Source organism: Catharus ustulatus, chromosome 40, assembly GCF_009819885.2.
Source record: "Catharus ustulatus isolate bCatUst1 chromosome 40, bCatUst1.pri.v2, whole genome shotgun sequence".
Taxonomy (NCBI): Eukaryota; Metazoa; Chordata; class Aves; order Passeriformes; family Turdidae; genus Catharus; species Catharus ustulatus.
The window spans coordinates 855,225-877,488 of NC_046260.1; the positions used below are offsets into that span (position 1 = coordinate 855,225).

General features: G+C 40.1%; 1 protein-coding gene across 1 annotated transcript; it reads right to left on the bottom strand.

The window, feature by feature from the left end:
* Nucleotides 1–1,142: 1,142 nt before the first annotated feature.
* LOC117010242 (cyclin-dependent kinase 12-like) lies at nt 1,143–21,180 on the bottom strand. Its single transcript, XM_033084535.1, has 12 exons — nt 20,918–21,180; nt 20,591–20,887; nt 19,218–20,254; nt 18,702–18,965; nt 18,468–18,509; nt 16,986–17,047; nt 14,635–14,702; nt 11,140–11,381; nt 6,602–6,773; nt 4,991–5,051; nt 1,486–1,629; nt 1,143–1,389 (listed from the first exon to the last, which is right to left on the bottom strand). Coding segments are annotated over exons 1-12 (2,637 nt in total). The 5' UTR covers nt 20,919–21,180.
* Between the last annotated feature and the right edge of the window lie 1,084 nt (nt 21,181–22,264).

Sequence of the window (22,264 nt, forward strand, 5' to 3'; positions counted from 1 at the left end):
CTAGTAACGTCATTCAGCGGGGTGGTGACGTCGGCGGGTGGGCTAGTGATGGAATCCGGTGGGCTAGTGGCGTCAGGGGGTGGGCTAGTGGTGGATTCGGGTGGGCTAGTGGTGTGGTCGTCGTGGCCAGCGACGTCTCGGCCGCGCCTGTGGAGAGATCAGAGTGGGGAGTGGTGGGGTGGGTGTGGCTAGTGATAGCAGCAGGGTGGCTAGTGACATCCTAGCCATGGCTAGTGACATCCAGCTGTGGCTAGTGACATTCTAAGAGTGGCTAGTGACATCCCAAGAGTGGCTAGTGACATCCAGCCATGGCTAGTGACATCCTAACCATGGCTAGTACCATACCTGCCGTGGCTAGTGACATCCCTGCCATGGCTAGTGATAGCAGCAGGGTGGCTAGTGACATCCTAATCATGGCTAGTGACATCTCAAGAGTGGCTAGTGACATCCTAACCATGGCTAGTGACATCCCAAGAGTGGCTAGTGCCCTCCTAACCGTGGCTAGCACCATCCCAACTATGGTTAGTGACATACCTGCTGTGGCTAGCACCCTCCCAGCCATGGCTAGTGCCCTCCAATTATGGCTAGTGCCGTCCCAGCCGTGGCTACTCCATCCCAACCATGGCTAGTGACATCTCAGCTGTGGCTAGTGCCCTCCAAATCATGGCTAGCACCATCCCAACTGTGGCTAGTGCCATACCTGCTGTGGCTAGTGTCCCATCCATGTCCACCATCGATGTCCAGCACCCTGCCGGCCGCCAGGGCCATGGTGGCCACGTCCAGGCCGTGGCTAGCACCCCCCCAACCATGGCTAGCACCCTCCCAACCATGGCTAGTGCCATACCTGCTGTGGCTAGCACTCTCCCAGCTGTGGCTAGTGCCGTACCTGCTGTGGCTAGTGTCCCATTGGTGTCCAGGGTCGATGTCCAGCACCCTGCCGGCCGCCAGCCCCATGGTGGTCATGTCCAGGCCGTGGCTAGCATCCCCCCAATCATGGCTAGTGCCATACCTATTGTGGCTAGTGCCATACCTGCTGTGGCTAGTGTCCCAGCCGTGTCCAGTGTCGATGTCCAGCACCCTGCCAGCCACCAGGGCCATGGCTACCACTGTCCCAACCATGGCTAGTGTCATACCTGCTGTGGCTAGTGACATCCAACCATGGCTAGCACCATCTCAACATGGCTAGCACCAATCCAGCTGCGGCTAGTGCTTACCAAATCATGGCTAGTGCCCTCCCAGCTGTGGCTAGTGCCCTCCTGACCATGGCTAGTGACATACCTGCTGTGGCTAGTGCCCCAGCCGTGTCCACCGTCGATGTCCAGCACCCTGCCGGCCGCCAGCGCCATCGTTGTCACGTCCAGGCCGTGGCTAACACCCTCCCAACCATGGCTAGTGACATCCCAAGAGTGGCTAGTCCCGTACCTGCTGTGGCTAGCGCTCTCCCAGCTGTGGCTAGTGCCCTCCCAACCATGGCTAGTGCCATACCTGCTGTGGCTAGCACTGTCCCAGCCGTGTCCAGGGTCGATGTCCAGCACCCTGCCGGCCGCCAGGGCCATGGTGGTCACGTCCAGGCCGTGTCCCAGCGCGGTGACCCCGGGCAGCGCCGGGTTTTGGGCGCAGGCGGCGCCGCTGGCCCAGCGGCAACCGGGGGGAGGGGCCCGGGGGGCGACCGGGGCCACCAGGAGGAGGAGGAGGAGGGGGAGCTGGGGGGGGAAATTTGGGATTTTTTTTATTTTTTGGAGAATTTTGGGGATTTTTTTGGGGAAATTTGGAGATTTTTGGGGATTATTGGGGAATTTTTTTTATTTTTGAGGGATTTTTTGGGGATTTTTTGGGATTTTTTGGGGAATTTTTGGGATTTTTTGGGGATTTTTTGGGGAATTTTTTTGGAAATTTTGGGGAGTTTTGGGGAAATTTTTGGATTTTGGGGGAATTTGGGGATTTTTGGGGGATTTTTTGGGATTTTTTTGGGAGTTTTGGGAAAAATTGGGGAATTTTGGGGTAATTTGGGCAATTTTTGGGAGTTTTGGGGGATTTTGGGGGGGATTTTTGGGAAATTTGGGGGAAATTTGGGGAATTTTGGGGATTTCTGGGGATTTTTTTTGGGGGGATTTTGGGGAATTTTTGAGATTTTTGGGAAATTTGGGGAGTTTTGGGGAAATTTTTGGAAATTTTGGGGAAATTTTGGGAGGTTTGAGGAAATTTTGGGGGGATCTTGGGGGGATTTTTGGGAGTTTGGCGATTTTTTTTTTTAATTTTGGGGATTTTTGGAAAAATTTGGGGAAGTTTTGGGGAATTTTTGGGAGAATTCAGCATTTTTTGGCTCAATTTGGGGACATTTTGGGACATTTTGGGGTCAGGGGACATTGGTGACATTTTAAGAAATTTTTGGGTTTTTTTTTTATTTATTTGGGGACATTTTGGGGCCTGGGGATGTTGGTGACATTTTGAGGAATTTTTTAAAAATTTTTGGGGATTTTTTGGGGCCATTTTGGGGACATTCGGGGACATTTTGGGGTCAGGGGTCGTGCAGGACACTGAGGAATTTTCGGAATTTTTATAAATTTATTTTTTTAGGACATTTTGGGGATTTTTTTTTTATTTTTTTGGGTTAATTTGGGGCCATTTTTTGTCACATTTTTTAGGATTTTTTTGGTGACATTTATTAGGATTTTTTGTCACATTCTGGTGACATTTTGGGGACATTTTGGGGTTTCTTTTTGTCACCTTTTGGGCCCCTCCCCCCCGTTTTTGTCACCTCCCCTCCCCCCTTCCTGTGTCACCTCCCGCGGCCACATCCTGAGAGTGACAAAAAACCGACCCAAAAATGGCCAAAAATTAACCCAAAAATGGCCCCAAAAATTAAAAAAAAAAATCAAAAAATGTCCCTAAAAAAAATCCCAAAAAATATAAAAAAAACGGCCCCGAAATGGCCAAAATTGAACCCAAAAAATAAAAAAAAAAATCCCAAAAAAATCCCAGAAAAATCCGAAAATGTCCCTAAAAAAAATCCCGAAAAATAAATTTAAAAAACCGGCCCCGAAATGACAAAAAACGACCCCAAAAAAATCCCAAAATGGCTCCAAAAAAAATCCCGAAAATTCCTCAGTGTCCCCAAGGTTCCCCCGACCCCAAAATGTCCCGAAATGGCCCCAAAAAAATCCCAAAAAATGTAAAAAAAATATCCCCAAAATATAAAAAAAAAAACCCCAAAATTCCCCCAAAATTTCCTTTAATTGTCCCCAAATTTTCCCACCTCAATCCCACAAAGTCCCAAAATTTTTCCAAAATTTCCTCAAATTTTCCCGACTCCAAATCCCCCAAAATGTCCCAAAAATCCCCAAAATTTCCCCAATTTTCCCTCAACTATCCCCAAAATCTTCAAAAATTTTCTCAATTTCCCCAAATTTGTCCCCAAATCCCCCAAATTTTCCAAACTCCCCCAAAATTTCCTCAAAATGTCCCAAAGTTTCCCCAAATTTCCCCAAATTTCCCCCAAAATGTCCCAAGATTTCCTGAAATTTCCCCAAAATTTCCCAGTTTTCCCCAAATTTATCCCCAAATTTCTCAAATTTATCCCCGAATTTCCTCAAAATGTCCCAAAATTTCCCCAAAATTTACCTCAACCCCCCAAAATTTCCCAAATTTATCCCCAAAATTTCCCAAATTCCCCCCAAAATTTCCCCCAAACCCCCCAAATTTCCCAAATTTTCCAAATTTGTATCAAAATTTTCCCAAATTCCCCCCAAATTTCCTCCAAATTTCCCCAAAATTTCCTCAAAATGTCCCAAAACCTCCCCAAATTTACCAAATTTTTTCTGAAAATTCCCCCAAATTTCCCAGATTTCCCAAATTTTCCCCAAATTTTCCTCAAATTTCCTCCAAATTTCCCGAATTTCTCCCCAAATTTTCTGATTTTTTTCCCAAATTCCCCCAAATTTTCCCCAAATTTCCCCTCCCCCCCCGTCCCCCCCCTCACCATCTCGGGGCCGTCCGGGGACACTGAGGGGGGTGGGGGAGGGGCCGGAAGTGACAGCCCCGCCCCCATTGGCCCCGCCCCCACCCTTGGCCACGCCCCCATCCCCGGCCCCGCCCCCAATGACATCACCACCACAAAATTATAATTTTAATTTATTTCTAATTTTTTAAATCCAAATTTCCCCAAATTTGGGGTGGGGGAGGGGCTGGAAGTAGCCCCGCCCCCTTTGGCCACGTCCCCACCCTTGGCCACGCCCCCTCCCAGACCACGCCCCCCAATGACGTCACCACCACAAAATTATCATTTTAATTTTTTATTTTTAATTTTTTTTCCAAAATTTGCCCAAATTTGGGGTGGGGGAGGGGCGGGATGTGGCCCCTCCCCCACCCTCGGCCCCTCCCCCACCCACGGCCACGCCCCCAATGACGTCATAACAAAAATAGTAATTTTAAAAATTTATTTTTAATTTTTTTCCCAAAATTTCCCCAAATTGGGGGTGGGGGAGGGGCCGGAAGTGACAGCCCCGCCCCTTTGGCCACGCCCCCACCCTCAGCCCCGCCCCCAATGACGTCACCACCACAAAATTATGATTTTAAATTTTTATTTTTAATTTTTTTTCCCAAATTTTCCCCAATTTGGGGTGGGGGAGGGGCAGGGTGTGACTCCCCCTCCCCTCCCCCACCCTCAGCCCCTCCCCCACCCGTAGCCACGCCCCCAATGACGTCATAATAAAAAATCTATACTTTAATAAATTTATTTTAAATTTTTTTTCCAAAATGTGTCCCCGAATTGGGGTGGGGGAGGGGCTGGAAGTAGCCCCGCCCCCTCGGCCCCTCCCCCACCCTCGGACACGCCCCCAATGACGTCACCACCACAATTTATTACATTTTAAATTTTTTTTAAAATTTATTTTTAATTTTTTTTTCCAAAACGTCCCCGAATTGGGGGTGGGGGAGGGGCGGGGGGGTCAGTCCGGGGGTGGGGGAGGGGCGGGGGGGAGGGGGGGGAGGCTCGGGGGGGTCCGGGGGGGTGGGGGAGGGGTCGGCGAGGATCGAGCGGCTCCCGGAGCGACCTGGGGGGGGGGAGGGGCGGTCAGGGGGGGAGGGGAGGGGGGAAAGCCCCTCCCCCACCCAAAAAAAAATCTAAAAAAATTAAAAATATTAAAAATAAAATTTTAAAATTCATGTGGTCCCTCCCCCACCCAAAAAAAATTTAAAAAAATTAAAAATATAAAAATAAAAAATTTTAAAAATTACCCAGCCCCTCCCCCACCCCCAAAAAAATCTAAAAAAATTACAAATATTAAAAATAAAATTTTAAAATTCACGTGGTCCCTCCCCTACCCAAAAAAAAAATTTAAAAGAAATTAAAAATATAAAAATAAAATATTTAAAAATTCATGCAGCCCCTCCCCCACCCAAAAAAAATTTAAAAAAATTAAAAATATAAAAATAAAAAATTTAAAAATTCATGCAGCCCCTCCCCCACCCAAAAAAAATTTTAAAATAAATTAAAAATATTTTTAAAAAAATTTAAAAAACTACCCAGCCCCTCCCCCACCTAAAAAAATAATTAAAAAAATTTTAAAATAAAATAATAATAATAAAAAATCACCCGGCCCCTCCCCCACCCTTAAAAAAATTAAATAAGAAATTTAAAATAATATAATAATAATAATAATAATAATAATAATAATAAGTCATACAGCCCCTCCCCCACCCAAAAAAAAACCTAAAAAAATTTTAAAAATATAAAAAAAAATCTAAAAATTCATGCAGCCCCTTCCCCACCGTTAAAAAAATTAAATAAAAATAATAATAATAATAATAATAATTATAATATAATAATAATAAACCACCCAGTCCCTCCCCCACTCCCACAAAAAAAATCTAAAAAATTAAAAATGTTTAAAGAAAAAATTAAAACATTCATGCAGTCCCTCCCCCACCCCAAAAAATAAAAAAAAAATTTAAAAATTAATAATAATAATTAAAAATTAAATTTTAATCAATCAATGAATCAATCACGTGGCCCCTCCCCCACCCTCAATAAAATAAAATAAGAAATTAAAACTAATAATAATAATAATAATAATAATAATAATAATAATAATAATAATATTAATAATAATAAAAAATCACCCAGCCTCTCCCCCACCCCCAAAAAAAATTAAAAAAAAAATCTAAAATATAAAAAAAAAATTTTAAAAGTGTCGTGGTCCGTCCCCCACCCTCAAAAAAATTAAGTAAGAAATTAAAACTAATAATAATACAAATAATAATAATAAATCACCCAGCTCCTACCCATCCTAAAACATAAATAGATAAATAAATAATAAAAAAAAAAAAAAAAATCACCTGGGCCCCAAAAAGGCCTTAAAAAAAACCCCAAATTAAACCCAAAAAATCCCCCAAAAAATTCTAATTAACATTAATTAATGGTGATTACCATAAATCCTGTGTAAGGTCACCCCAGACCACAAAAAAACCCCCCAAAAAATCCAAAATAAACCCAAAAATTCCCGAAAAAACCCAAAAAAACCCTGAAAAAAATCTCAAAAAATCCCCAAAAATCCCCAAAAATCCCAATTAATGCTAATTAACCCCAATTAACGTTAATTACCGTAGATCCTGTGAGAGGCCACCACGTAGCTGAGCAGGGTGACGTCGCTGGGCCCCCCCGACTCGAGGGGGATGGGATGGACCCGGAAGTGCTCGAGCATGTCGAAGATGCTCTGGAACCAGAGGTGCTGCACTCGGCACTGGGCCGAGTCATTCAGGGACAGACGGAGGTGCTGGAACCCAAAAATATCCAAAATTAATTAAATTATAGCAAAAAACCCCAAAAAAATCCGACCTGAGAAACCCTGGAATTAAAAATCCAAAAATTGGGGAGAAAAACCCAAAAAATGGAGAAAAAAAACCCCAAAATTGGGAAAAAAAACCCTCAAAAAATGTGAAAAAAATGTGAATAAAAATCCTAAAAATAGAGAGAATAACCAGAGATACTGAAACCCTGAAAAAAGATAAAAATTTGAGAAATTCACCCAAAAAAATCCACCCCAAAAAACCCCGGGGTCAGAGACACAAAAAACGGGGAAAAAATTTAAAAAATTGGGGAAAAAAATCCAAAAAATCTGAATAAAAATCTTAAAAATTGAGAGAATAAATAAACACACTGGAACCCCTTAAAAAAACCAAAATTTGAGAGATTCACCCCAAAAAATCCACCCTGAAAATTCCCAGAATCAGAAATCACAAAAATGGCGAAAAAAACCCCAAAAATTAGGAAAAAAACCCACAAAAATCTGAATAAAAATCCCAGAAACAAAGAAAATAAGTGGAAATATTAGAGCCTCAAAACCACCCAAAATCACCCCAAAAAATTCAAAATTTGAGAAATTCAACCCAAAAAATCCACCCTGAAAAACTCCGGGATCAGAGACATCAAAAATGAGGAAAAAAATGCAGAAATTGGGAAAAAAACCCAAAAAAACATGAATAAAAATCCCGAAAACAAAGAGAACAAATAGAAATATTGGAGCCTTAAAAACAGCCAAAATTACCCCAAAAATTGAGAGATTCACCCTAAAAAACCAGCCCTGAAAAATCCCAGAATCAGAGACACCAAAAATGGGGAGAAAAATTTAAAAATTGGGAAAAAATCCCCAGAGATGCTCTGGAACCAGAGGTGCTGCACCCGGCACTGGGCTGAGTCATTGAGAGATAAACGGAGGTGCTGGGGTGGAAAAAATATCAAAATTTAATTAATTTATTAAAAAAAAACCCAAAAAAATCCGACCTGAAAAAGGCCGGAATCAAAAATCCCAAAAATCAGAAAAAAAAACCCCAAAAAATGGAGAAAAAACCCCTAAAATTGGGAAAAAAACCACCCAAAAATGTGAATAAAAATCCTAAAATCAGAAAAAATAAATGGAAATATTGGAGGCCCAAAATCACCCAAAAAAACCCCAAAAAAAATCCACCCTGAAAAATCCTGGGGTCAAAAATCCCAAAATTGGGAAAAAAACCCTCAAAAAATGTGAAAAAAATGTAAATAAAAATTCTAAAAATAGAGAGAATAAACAGAGACACTGGAACCCTCAAAAAACCCCAAAAATTAAAAGATTCGCCCCAAAAAAATCCCAAGATCAAAAATCCCAAAAATGGGGAAAAAAACCCGAAAATTGGGACAAAAAATTACAAAAAAAAGTGAATAAAAATCCTAAAAACGGAGAGAATAAATGGAAATACAGGAACCTCCAAAAAAATCCCAAAATTAATTAAATTATCGAGAAAAACCCCAAAAAACCCACCCTGAAAAACCCTGGAGTCAGAAATTCCAAAAATGGGGAAAAAAAACCCCAAAAAATCTGAATAAAAATCCCAGAAACAAAGAGAATAAATGGAAATATTAGAGCATCAAAACCACCCAAAATTACCCCAAAAAAATCCCAAAATATTGAAAAATTCACCCCAAAAATCCAACCCAAAAAATCTCAGAATCACAAATCCCAAAAATGAGGAAAAAAACCCAAAATTGGGCTCTGGAACCAGAGGTGCTGCACCCGGCACTGGGCTGAGTCATTGAGAGATAAACGGAGGTGCTGGAATAAAAAAAATATCCAAAATTAATTAAATTATAGCAAAAAACCCCGAAAAAATCCGACCTGAGAAACCCCGGAATTAAAATCCAAAAATTGGGGAGAAAAATCAAAAAAATGGGAAAAAAATCCTAAAAATGTGAATAAAAATCCTAAAATAAGAAAGAATAAATAGAAATATTGGAACCCCCCGAAAAAACCCAAAATTAATTAAATTACAGAAAAAGAAACCAAAAAAATTCCGACCCAAAAAACCCAGAATCAGAAATCCCAAAATTGGGAAAAAAACCCTCAAAAAATTTAAAAAAAAAGTGAATAAAAATCCTAAAAATAGAGAGAATAACCAGAGATACTGGAACCCCTCAAAAAAACCCAAAAATTAAAATATTCACCCCAAAAAATCCACCCTGAAAATTCCCAAAATCAGAAATCCCAAAAATGGAGAAAAAAACCCCAAAAATGGAGAAAGAAATCAAAAAAATTGGGAAGAAAACCACCCAAAAATGTGAATAAAAATCCTAAAACCAGAAAAAATAAATGGAAATACTGGAGGCCCGAAATCACCCAAAAAAACCCCAAAAAAATCCACCCTGAAAAATCCTGGGGTAAAAAATCCCAAAAATGGGGAAAAAACCCAAAAAATTCAGAAAAATATTCCCAAAAATGTGAATAAAAACCCTAAAAATAGGCAAAACAAACAGAGACACTGGAAACCCTCAAAAAAACCCAAAAATTAGAAGATTCACCCCAAAAAAATTGACCCCAAAAACCCCTGGAATCAGAGACACCAAAAATAGGGAAAAAACCCCAAAATTGGGAAATAAAATTTTAAAAAAAAGGATAAAAATCTTAAAAATAGAGAAAATAAATGGAAATACTGAAACCCCCAAAAAACCCCAAAATTAATTAAATTATAGAAAAAAAACCCAAAAAAATCTGACCCGAAAAACCCAGAATCAGAAATCCAAAAAATTGGGAAAAAAATTAAAAAAAAATTGGGAAAAAAAAAAAAAAAAGTGAATAAAAATCGCAGAAACAAAGAGAATGAATGGAAATACTGGAGCCCGAAAACCACCCAAAATTACCCCCAAAAAAACCCCAAAAAATTGAAAAATTCATCCCAAAAAATTGAGACAAAAATCCCAAAAAAATTGAGGAGAAAAATCCCAAAATTGGGAAAAGGAACCCGAGGATTTTTCACCCAAAAATTCAATTTTTTAACCCAAAATTCCCATTTTTTGGTATAAAATCCCCATTTTTTCACCAATTTTCACCATTTTTTTTTGTTTTTTTCCCAATTTCCCCCTTTCTCACCCCAAACCCACCTTGGCCTTGCCCTGGAAGTTGAAACTCACCCCAAAAATTCAATTTTTCCACCCAAAATCCCCATTTTTTGCTATAAAATCCCCATTTTTTCACTGATTTTCGCCATTTTTTCACCAATTTTTGCCGTTTTTGTACCAATTTTCACCATTTTTTTTTTGTTTTTTCCCAATTTCCCCATTTCTCACCCCAGACCCACCTTGGCCTTGCCCTGGAAGTCGAAGCTCACCCCAAAATCTCCATTTTTCCACCCAAAACCCCCCAATTTTTGCCATAAAATCCCTATTTTTTCACCGATTTTCACCATTTTTTTTTTGTTTTTCCCCAAAATCCCCATTTCTCACCCCAAACCCAGCTTGGTCTTGCCCTGGAAGTTGAACCTCACCCCAAAATTTCAATTTTTCCACCAAAAATCCCCAATTTTTGCTATAAATTCCCCAATTTTTGCTATAAAATCCCCATTTTTTCACCGATTTTCACCATTTTTTTTTGTTTTTTTCCCAATTTCCCCCTTTCTCACCCCAGACCCACCTTGGCCTTGCCCTGGAACTTGAACCTCACCCCAAAATCCCGAATTTTCCACCCAAAATCCCCAATTTTTGCTATAAAATCCCCATTTTTTGCCATAACATTGTCATTTTTTCACCGATTTTCACCATTTTTTTTTTGTTTTTTCCCAAAATCCCGTGTTTTTCCCCCAAACCCACCTTGGCCTTGCCCTGGAACTTGAAGCTCACCCCAAAAATTCAATTTTTCCACCCAAAATCCCATTTTTTGGGTATAAAATCCCCATTTTTTGACATAAAATCATCATTTTTTCACCGATTTTCACCATTTTTTTTTTGTTTTTTTCCATTTTCCCCTTTCTCACCCCAAACCCACCTTGGCCTTGCCCTGGAAGTCGAAACTCACCCCAAAAATTCAATTTTTCCACCCAAAATCCCCAATTTTTGACATAAAATCGTCATTTTTTCACCGATTTTCGCCATTTTTTCACCGATTTTCACCATTTTTTTTTTGTTTTTTCCCAAAATCTCCTTTTCTCACCCCAAACCCACCTTGGCCTTGCCCTGGAAGTCGAAGCTCAACCCAAAATCCCCATTTTTCCACCCAAAATCCCCATTTTTTGACATAAAATCCCCATTTTTTAACCGATTTTTGCCATTTTTTCACCGATTTTCATCATTTTTTTTTTCTTTTTTCCCATTTTCCCCCGTTTTCTCCCCAAACCCACCTTGGCCTTGCCCTGGAAGTTGAAGGTCAGCACGTACTCGCCCCTCCTGGTCTCGCTCTGCCGCACCAGGAAGGCGCCGTGGCCGCCCCTCCCCCCCTGCAGCACCAACTGCGCCGCGCGGAGCCGGGGGAGGGTCCCGTGGAACCAGGGGAACGGCGCCAGCGGGTGCTCGGGGACCCCCTCCCCAAATTCTGGAGCCTCAGGGAATCCTCCTGGGTCAGGGGGAGGGAAGGGGAAGGGGCCTGGGAAAAAAAATTGGGAAAAATCGGTGAAAATTGAGATTTTTTGTGATTTTTTAGAGATTTTTTAGAGATTTTTTGGGGATTTTTAAAGGATTTTTTCAGGATTTTTAAAGGATTTTTAGAGTTTTTTGGGGGATTTTTTTGAGAATTTTTTGGGAATTTTTTGTCATTTTTTAGGATTTTTTTTGGATTTTTTTAGGAATTTATGGGGATTTTTAGAGATTTTTTAGACATTTTTTGACATTTTTTTGGGATTTTTAAAAGATTTCTTTGAGATATTTTTTGTATTTTGTGGTGGATTTTTTAGAGAATTTTTAAGAATTTTTAGAGGATTTTTTTGAAATTTTTTTGAGATTTTTTCAGATATTTTGGGGATTTTTTTGGATTTTTTTTGGGGTTTTTTGGGGATTTATTAGGGATTTTTTTGAAGATTTTTAGGGTTTTTTCTTATGTTTTTAAGGATTATTTTTTTTTTTTTCAGGATTTTTTCAAGATTTTTTTAGGATTTTGAGAGATTTCTTTGGTGGTTTTTTTCGGATTTTTAGGGGATTTTTTTTGTATTTTTTTTTGTATTTTTTGGGGATTTTTTGGTGATTTTTTGGGGATATTTTTGGGATTTTTTGGGGGTTCTGGGAGCTCAGTGGGGGAGGGTCCCGTGGAACCAGGGGAACGGCGCCAGCGGGTGCTCGGGGACCCCCTCCCCAAATTCTGGGAATCCTCCTGGGTCGGGGGGAGGAAGGGGAAGGGGCCTGGGAAAAAAAAATTGGGCAAAAATCAGATTTTTTAGGGATTTTTTAGGGTTTTTTTGGGATTTTTTAGTGATTTTTTTGGGGTTTTTTGGAGAGTTTTTGGGGATTTTAAGGAGGAACTTTTGGGATTTTTTTCAGATTTTTTTCGGATTTTTTTGCGTTTTTTAGAGATTTTTTAGGAATTTTTTGTAGATTTTAAAAAAAAAAAAATTAAGATTTTTTTTTATTTTTAGGGATATTTTAGAGACTTTTCAGGGATTTTTTTACAGAATTTTTTTGGACTTTTTTTTTTTTATTTATTTATTTTTGGGGTGGAATCAGGGCAGGAACCTGCGGAGAAAAATTTCGTTTCCCTCCCAAAAAAAACCAAAAAAACCCCAAAACCCTCAACCCCCCAAAATCCCAAAATTTCCCCCCAAATTTACAATTAATCCCTCCAAAAAACAAAACAAAAAGACCCCAAAATCCCCCAAATTTCCCCCCAAAATTCCCAATACATTCCTAAAAACAACCAAAAAAATCCCCAAAATTCCCAAATCTCCCCCAAACTCCCCCCAAAAATTCGCAATAAAACCTAAAAAAAATCCAAAACAATTCCCCAAATTCCCCCCAAAAAACCCCAAATTAATTCCCCCCAAAATTCCCAATAAATTAAAAAAAAAATCCCCAAATCTCCCCCAAAATTCCCAATAAATCCCCAAAAACCACCCAAAAAAATTCCAAAAATTCCCAAAAAATCCCAAATTTCCTCCAAATTCCCCCCAAAAATTCGCAATAAAATCCAAAAAAAAATCCAAAAAAATTCCCCAAAATCCCCCCAAAAATCCCCAAATTAATTCCTCCCAAAATTCCCAATAAATTCCCAAAAAAATCCCCAAAAAATCCCCAAATTTCCCCAAAAAATTCACAATAAAATAAAAAAAAAACCCCAAAAAAATCCCAAAAATTCCCAAAATTTCCCAAATTTCCCCCAAGATCCCCAAAATTCCCAATAAACCCAAAAAAATAACCAAAAAAAATCCCCAAATTTCCCCCAAAATTTCCAATAAATCCCAAAAAATTCTCAATTCCCAAAAAAATCCCCCCAAAAAATTCCCCAAAATTTTCCCCAAATTCCCCCCAAAATTTGCAATAAATTAAAATTAAAAAATAAAAAAAAATTCCCCAAAATCCCCAAATTTGCCCCCAAAATTTTCAAGAAATTAGAAAAAAAAAACAACAAAAAAATCCCCAAAATTTGCCCAAATTTCCCCAAAAATTCACAATAAATCCCAAAAAAAATCCTCAAAAAAATCCCAAAAATTCCCAAAAAATTCCCAAATTTTCCCGAATTTTTGGCCCCTCCCCCTCCCTCCCCTCCCCCCTCACCTGCTCCGAGCTGGGGGTGGGGGAGGGGCGCAGGGGGGGGCGGTGGGGGAGGGGCTCCGGGCTCCTCCAGGGGCGCTCGGGGCGGCAGCTCCGGGGGGGGAGGGGCGGGGACACCTGGGGGGGGGAGGGGAAAAAAAATCCGTGAGATTTGGGGTTTTTAAAATAAATTTTGGGGTGAATTTGGGGAAACTCAGGTGAGATTTGGGAAATTTGGGGGTTTTTTAAAATAAATTTTGGGGATTTTTGGGGAAAATTCTGTGAGATTTGGGAAAAATTCTGGGAAATTTGGGAAATTTGGGATTTTTTAAAATAAATTTTGGGGCTTTTGGGAAAAAATCCGAGAGATTTGGGTGGAATTTGGGGAGATTTGGGAAACTTGGGGGGATTTGGGTTTTTTAAAAATAAATTTTGGGGATTTTTGGGGAAAATCTGGTGAGATTTGGGGTGAAATCCATGAGATTTGGAGTTTCTAAAATAAATTTTGGGGGTTTTTGGAGAAAAATCTGTGAGATTTGGGGAAAAATCCGTGAAATCTGAGGAAAATTCGGGGAGATTTGGGAAATTTGGGAGAATTTGGGATTTTTTAATATAAATTTTGGGTTTTTTTAGGTAAAAAGCTGTGAGATTTGGGGGAAATTCTGTGAGATTTGGGGTTTTTAAAATAAATTTCGGGGATTTTTGGGGAAGAATCCATGAGATATGGGAAATTTGGGATTTTTAAAATAAATTTTGGGGTGAATTTGGGGAAAATTCTGTGAGATTTGGGAAAAACTCTGGGAAATTTGGGAAATTTGGGATTTTTTAAAATAAATTTTGGGGATTTTTGGGGAAAATTCTGTGAGATTTGGGGAAAATTCAGGTAAATTCGGGGAAAATTTGGTGAAATTTTGGTTTTTTGGGGGGGATTTTGGGGGATTTTTGGGGATTTTTGGTCTCTGGATATTTTTGGATATTTTGGGGAGAATTTTGGGATAAATTTTGGTGATTCTGGGATAATTTTGGGGTGATTTCAGGTGATTTTGGGGATAATTTTGGTGCAGTTTTTGTGGATTTTGGGTATTTTTGGGGTGGTTTTTTTGATTTTTGTGATTTTTGGGTTTATTTTTGGGGTGAATTTGGGGTTTTTTGGGGCTCACCTGAGCTCAGGTGTTCGCTGCTCTCCCCCCTCAGCAGCTCCGAGTCCGAGGGGGGGTCGGGGTCGTCCCTGGGGGGGAAAGAGAGAAAAAAAATTGGAAAAATGGAGAGAAAAAAGGAAAATAAAAATTAAAACAAACGTGGAAAAATGAGGGAAAAAAGGAAAATAAAAATTAAAACCAAATGTGGAAAAATGGGGTGAAAATAAAGTTTAACATAGAAAAAAATGTGGAAAAATGAGGCGAAAAAAGGGTAAAAAACAAAAATTAGAAACAGAAAAAAAGTAGAAAAATGGTGGAAAAAAAGGGGAAAAAAAAACTAAAATAGAAAAAATTGTGGAAAAACAGAGGTTAAAAAAAATAGAACCAGAAAAAAATGTAGAAAAACTAAGGGAAAAAAGCAAAAAAAAATTAAAAAAAAAAAAGTGGAAAAACGGGGGGAGGGGGGGAAATTAAAAATGCAGAAAAATGTTGAAAAATGGAGCGAAAAGAAAAATTAAAAATAGAAAAAAATGTGAAAAAACAGAGGGAAAAAAGAAGAAACAAATTAAAACAGAATAGAACTGGAAAAACGGAGAGAAAAATTTAAAATTACAGTAATTTCATGACTAAAAGCTGCACCCTTTTAAATAAAAATTTTGTCCTTATATGGACAAAGTTGTGACATTTACCAATCCTGGAAATGCACCAAAAAACCCCAAAAAAACCCCAAAAAAACCCCAAAAATAACCCAAAAATCCCCAAAAAATCCCCCAAAAAAGAGGTGCGCCTTATAGTCCAGCGCGCCTTATACAATGAACAAAGTTCAGGAATTTACCGACCCCAGAAGTGCACTGAAAAAAACAACAAAAAAACCCAAAACCCCAAAAAACCCCCCAAAAAAACCCCCAAAAAACAAAAAAAAATCCGCCCAAAAAAAGCGCGCCTTATAGTCCAGTGCGCCTTATACAACGAACAAAGTTTAGGAATTTATCAACCCTGGAAATGCACCCAAAAAAACCCCAAAAACCTGAAAAAAAACCCCAAAAACATCCAAAAAAACCCCCCAGAAAAACCCTCAAAAGAATCCCAAAAAAACCCAAAAAAAAACCCCCAAAAAAAACCCCAAAAAAACCCCAAAAAAATCCCAAAAAAACTCTCAAAAAACCCAAAAAAACCCCAAAAAATCCCCCAAAAATTCCCCCAAAAAAACCCAAAAAACCTCCCAAAAAATCCCAAAAATCTCCCAAAAAATCCAAAAAAAAGAGTGCGCCTTATAGTCCAGCGCGCCTCATATGGTGAACAAAGTTCAGGAATTTACCAACCCTGGAAATGCACCCAAAAAAACCCCAAAAAAACACCCAAAAACCTGAAAAAAAAACCCCAAAAAACCCAGAAAAACCCTCAAAAGAATCCCAAAAAAACCCAAAAAAAAAACCCCAAAAAAATCCCAAAAAAACCCCCCAAAATCCCAAAAAAAACCCTCAAAAAAAACTCCAAAAACAACCTCAAAAAACCCCCAAAAAACCCGAAAAAATCCCCCAAAAAACCCAAAAAAACCACCCAAAAACCTGAAAAAAACCCCAAAAACACCCCCAAAAAAGCCCAAAAAAACCCCAAAAAAACAAACAAAAATAAAAGCGCGCCTTATAGTCCAGTGTGCCTTATACACTGAACAAAGTTCAGGAATTTATCAACCCTGGAAATGCACCCAAAAAAAACCCCAAAAAACCACCAAAAAACCTGAAAAAAAACCCCCCAAAAAACCCCAAAAAACCCCCAAAAAATCCCCAAAAAAATCCCCAAAAAATCCCAAAAAAACCCAAAAAAAACCCCCAAAAAAATCCCAAAAAAACCCCCAAAAAATCCCCAAAAAAAACCCCAAAAAACCCCTCAAAAATACCCCCAAAAAACCCCCAAAAAAAACAAAAAAACCCAAAAAAAGTCCCAAAAAAACTCAAAAAAAACCCAAATAAAAAGGTGCGCCTTATAGTCCAGCGCGCCTTATACAATGAACAAAATTCAGGAATTTATCAACTCTAGAAGTGCTAAAAAAAAACAATTAAAAATAGAAAATAAAGTGGAAAAACGGGGTGAAAAAAACTCCTAAAAATAGAAAAAAATGTGAAAAAATGGAGGGAGATGTGGGGAAAAATTAAAAATTAAATATACAAAAAAATATGGAAAAATGGAGGGAAAATAAAAATTAAAGACTGAAAAAAATGGGGAAAAAATGGGAAAAAATGAGAAAAAAATGGGGAAAAAAATGGGAAAAAAGGGGAAAAAAAACAGAAAAAAAGGGAAAAAAGGAGAAAAAAAAGGGGGAATAAAAGGGGAAAAGGGGAGTGGGGGAGGGGAGTGGGGGAGGGGCTCACGGGGGGCTGGGGCTCTCCCCCGGCTCCGGCGGCCTCAGCTCCGGGAGCGGCTCTGGGGCAGCCTGGGGGGAGGAAAAATATCAAAAATAAATCCAAAATAAACCCAAAATGTGCAAAATTCACCCCAAAATCAACCCAAAAAAACAACCCAAAATTCACCCCAAAATCCATCCCAAAATGAACCCAAAATATCCAAAAATAGACCCAAAATGAACCCGAAATAAACCCAAAAACTAACCCAAAATGTCCAAAATTCCCCCCAAAATTCCCCCCAAAAATCCCAAAAAAACCCAAAACCCAAATTTCCATTTTTTCTCCCAAATATTTTTTCCCAAACTCCCCATTTACCCCCCAAGTTTTCCCAAAATTCCCTTTATTTTTCCTCCCCAAAATCCCATTTTTCTCCCCAAGCTTATTTTTTCCCCAAATTCTTTTTTTCCCTCAAATTTTCCCAAATTCCCGTTTTTCTTCCCCAATTTTCCAAAATTTCTCATTTTTTTCCCACCCAAATTTTCCCAAAATTCCTTTTTTTTTTCTCCCCAAAATTCTAATTTTTCCCCCCAAATTTTCCCAAAACTCCCATTTTCCTCCCCAAAAATTTATTATTACTTTTTCTCCAGAATTCTCATTTTTTTCTCCCAAACATTTCCCCCAAAATTCCCTTTATTTTTTCTCCCCAAAATTCCCATTTTCCCTCCCCAAAAATTTAATTTTTTTCCCCCAAATTTTCATTTTCTCTCCCCCAAATTTTCTCGAAAAATTCTCGTTTTTTCCACCCAAATTTTCCCAAAATTCCCATTTTCCCTCCCCAAAAATTTATTATTTATGTTTTTTCCCCAAAATTCCCATTTTTTCTCCCAAACCTTTACCCCAAAATTCCCTTTTTTTTCCCTCCCCAAAATTCCCATTTCCCACCCCAAAAATTTATTATTTTTTTCCCAAATTCCCATTTTTTCCACCCAAATTTCCCCAAAATTCCCATTTTCCCTCCCCAAAAATTTAATTATTTTTTCCCCCAAATTTTCATTTTCTCTCCCCCAAATTTTCTCCAAAAATTCTCATTTTTTTCTCCCCAAATTTTCCCAAAATTCCCATTTCCCTCCCCAAAAATTTATTTATTTTCCCCAAAAATTTACTATTTATGTTTTTTCCCCAAAATTCCCATTTTTTCTCCCGAACATCTCCCCCAAAATTCCTTTTTTTTTCAGTCCCCAAAATTCCCATTTCCCACCCCAAAAATTTATTATTTTTTTCCCAAATTCCCATTTTTTCCACCCAAATTTTCTCCAAAAATTCTCATTTTTTCCACCCATATTTTCCCAAAATTCCCATTTTTCCCCCCAAATTAAATATTCCCAAATTCCCAATTTCTTTGCCCAAAATTCCCATTTTTTCCCCCAAAATAAATTTTCCCAAATTCCCAATTTTTTTTCCCAAAATTCCCATTTTTTCCCCCAAAAATAAAAATAAATTTTTCCTCACCTGGGGGGTCTCCAGCAGCTCCAGCGCCGGCCCCTCCCCCACCTTTGGCCCCTCCCCCACCCTGTGCTGCCCCTCCCCCACCCCGTGCCCCTCCCCCCTCTCCGTGTGTGGGGGAGGGGCGGCCCCAGGGGTGGGGGAGGGGAGCCCCAACCCCCCCAGAATCCGGAGCAGCCCCTCCCTGCCCCTCCCCCCGCCCGCCCCTCCCCCCTCCCTGCCCCTCCCCCACCCCCCCGCCCCTCCCCCGCCCCCCGGGCCGAGCCGCAGCCGCTCCAGGCGGCCCCAGGGGGGGGCGGGCTCCGGATTCTGGGCTGAATTTTGGGCTGAATTTTGGGAATTTTGGGAAATTTGTGAATTTTGTTGATTTTGTTGATTTTGGGGCGAATTGTGGCGATTTTGGGGCTCCCCCGAGCGCCACTGGAGCATCCCCCGGACGCTGCGGCCGACGCTGCGCAGCGAGAACCGGCGCCGGGGCTTCGGCTTCGGGGGGAAATCCGGGGATTTTGGGCAAATTTCGGGAATTTTCGGGGTCAAATCCGCGGGTTTTGGGCAAATTTCGGGAATTTTTGGGGTCAAATCCGCGGGTTTTGGGCAAATTTCGGGAATTTTTGGGCAAATTTCTGAGGGTTTTGGGGCTAAATCCGGCGGTTTTGGGGTTAAATCCGCGGGTTTTGGGCAAATTTCGGGAATTTTCGGGGTCAAATCCGCGGGTTTTGGGCAAATTTCGGGAATTTTTGGGGAAATTTCCAGCAGTTTTGGGGTTAAATCTGGCGGTTTCGGGCAAAATTCTGAAAAATTTTGAGAGGATTCTGAGGATTTTGGGGCAAAATCCGAAAATTTCGGGGCCGTCTCTGAGGATTTTGGGGAGAATTCTGAGGGTTTTGAGCAAATTTCCAGAAATTTCGGGGAGATTTCTGAGGGTTTTGGGCAAATTTCTGAGGATTTTTGGGAGAGTTCTGAAAAATTTCGGGTGAATTCTGAAGATTTTTGGGAGAAATCTGAAGGTTTTGAGGAAATTTTTGAGGGTTTTGGGCAAATTTCTGGAAATTTTGGGGAGAAATCTGAGGATTTTGGGGAAATTTCTGAAAAATTTTGGGAGAATTCTGAAGATTTTTGGGAGAATTCTGAGGATTTTGGGCAAATTTTCACGGGTTTTGGGGAGGATTCTGGAAATTTCGGGGAGAATTCTGAGGATTTTGGGGAAATTTCTGAAAAGTTTTGGGAGAATTCTGAAGATTTTGAAGATTCTGAAAATTTTGAAGCGAATTCTGAAGATTTTGGGGAGAATTCCGAGGATTTCGAAAATTCTGAAAATTTCGTAGGGAATTTGGAAGAATTTAGGGAAAAATCTGAGGATTTTGGGGAGAATTCTGAAGATTTTGAAAATTCTGAAAATTTCAGGGTGAATTCTGAAGATTTTGGAGAAAAATCTGAAAATTTTTGGGCGAATTCCGAAAATTTTGGAGGAAATTCTGAAGAATTTGGGGAGAATTCCGAAGATTTTGGGGAAATTTCAGAAGATTTCGACATTTCTGAAAATTTTGGGGCGAATTCTGAAAATTCTGGGGCAAACCCTGGGGAATTTGGGGAGAATTCAGAGGATTTTGGGTCAAATTCCCCAAATTTTGGGTCATTTCCTCCCAATCTTAACTCATTTCCCATCAATTTTGGGTGAAATTTTGTTGATTTTGGGTCAATTTCCCCAAATTTTGGGTCAAATCCTCCCAGTTTTAATTCATTTCCCATCAATTCTGGGTGAAATTTTGCTGATTTTGGGTCAAAACCTCCCAATTTTGGATCAAAACTTCCCAATTTTGGATCATTTCCCATCAATTTTGGGTCAAATTCTCCCATTTTTGGGTCATTTCCAACCAATTTTGGGTCAATTTTTGCCGATTTTGGGTCAAATCCTCCCAATTTTGTGTCGAATTCTCTCAATTTTGGGTCAAATTCTCTCAATTTTAATTCATTTCCACTCAATTTTGGGTCATTTCCTCCCAATTTTGGGTCAAATTTTGCTGATTTTGGGTCAAAACTTCCCAATTTTGGGTCATTTCCCATCAATTTTGGGTCAATTTTTGCCAATTTTGGGTCAAATTTTGCTGATTTTGGGTCAATTCCTCCAAATTTTGGGTCATTTCCAATCATTTTTGGGTCAATTTTTGACAATTTTGGGTCAATTTTTGTCGATTTTGGTTCAATTTCCCCCAATTTTGGGTCAAATTTTGCCAATTTTGGGTCAAATTCTCCCATTTTTGGATCATTTCCGACCAATTTTGGGTCAATTTTTGCCGATTTTGGGTCAAATTTCCCCAATTTTGGTTCATTCCCCTCCCACATCTCCCCCTCCCCGTCGCCCGACCCCGAATATCGCGACAGGGGCGGCGGCTCGGAGCCGGGATATCGCGATAGGGGCGGGGACACGGCGGGATATCGCGATATTGTCGGCGATATCGAGGCCCCGCCCCCCCCGCGGGCGGCCGCGCGCGTCACCTCGGCCTGGAAATGTTCCAGAAAGTTCCGGGCGAAGCGGCGCGAGAAGGCGGCGGCGGCGCCGGGCCCCCCCAGCTGCGGCTGCGTCGCGACAAAATCGCGATAGCGCCGGGCGAAGTCGCGGGCGGCCGCGCGCGCCTGCAGGCGGCAGAAATCCCGCCAGCCCGGGGGGTTTGGGGGGGTTTGAGCAAAATTTGGGGGGTTTTGAGTGAAATTTTGGGGATTTTGGGCGAAATTCTGGGGATTTTGGGGGAGATTTTGGGCATTTGGGGGAAAATTTTGGGGATTTTGATTAAAATTTGGGGGGTTTTGAGCAAAATTTTGGGGTTTTTGAGCAAAATTCTGGGATTTTTGGGTGAGATTTGGGGGATTTTGAGCAAAATCTTGGGATTTTTGGGTGAAATTCGAGGGATTTTGGGTGAAATTTTGGGGATTTTGAGCAAAATTTGGGGGGTTTTGGTTGAGATTTTGAGGAAAATTTGGAGGATCCTGGTTGAAATTTGGGGGATTTTGGGTGAGATTTTGGGGATTTTGAGCAAAATTTTGGGATTTTTGGGTGAAATTTTGGGATTTTTGGGTGAAATTTTGGGATTTTTGGGTGATATTTGGAGGATTTTGGGTGAGATTTGGGGGATTTTGATTAAAATTTGGGGGGTTTTGAGCAAAATTTTGGGATTTTTGGGTGAAATTTGAGCGATTTTGGGTGAAGTTTTGAGGATTTTGGGAAAAAATTGGAGAGTCTTGGTCGAAATTTGGGGGATTTTGGCGGAGATTTGGAGGGTCCTGGTTCAAATTTGGGGGATTTTGGGTGAAATTTTGGGGATTTTGAGTAAAATTTTGGGATTTTTGGGTGAAATTTTGGGGATTTTGGGGGAGATTTGGGGGATTTTGATTAAAATTTGGAGAGTCCTGGTTGAAATTTGGGGGATTTTGGGGGAGATTTTGGGGATTTTGGGTGAGATTTTGAGCAAAATTTTGGGATTTTTGGGTGAGATTTTGAGGATTTTGTGAAAGATTTGGAGAGTCTTGGTTGAAATTTGGGGGATTTTGGGGGAGATTTGAGAAGTTTTGGGAAAAATTTGGAGGATTTTGATTAAAATTTGGGGGGTTTTGCTTCAAATTTGGGGGATTTTGGGTGAAATTTGGGAGATCCCGAGTGAAATTTTGGGGATTTTGGGGATCTCGAGTCAGATTTGGGGGATTTTGGGTGAAATTTTGGGGATTTGGGGGAAAATTTGGAGGGTCCTGGTTTAAATTTGGGGGGTTTTGAGCAAAATTTGGGGGATTTTGGGAAAAATTTTGGGGAT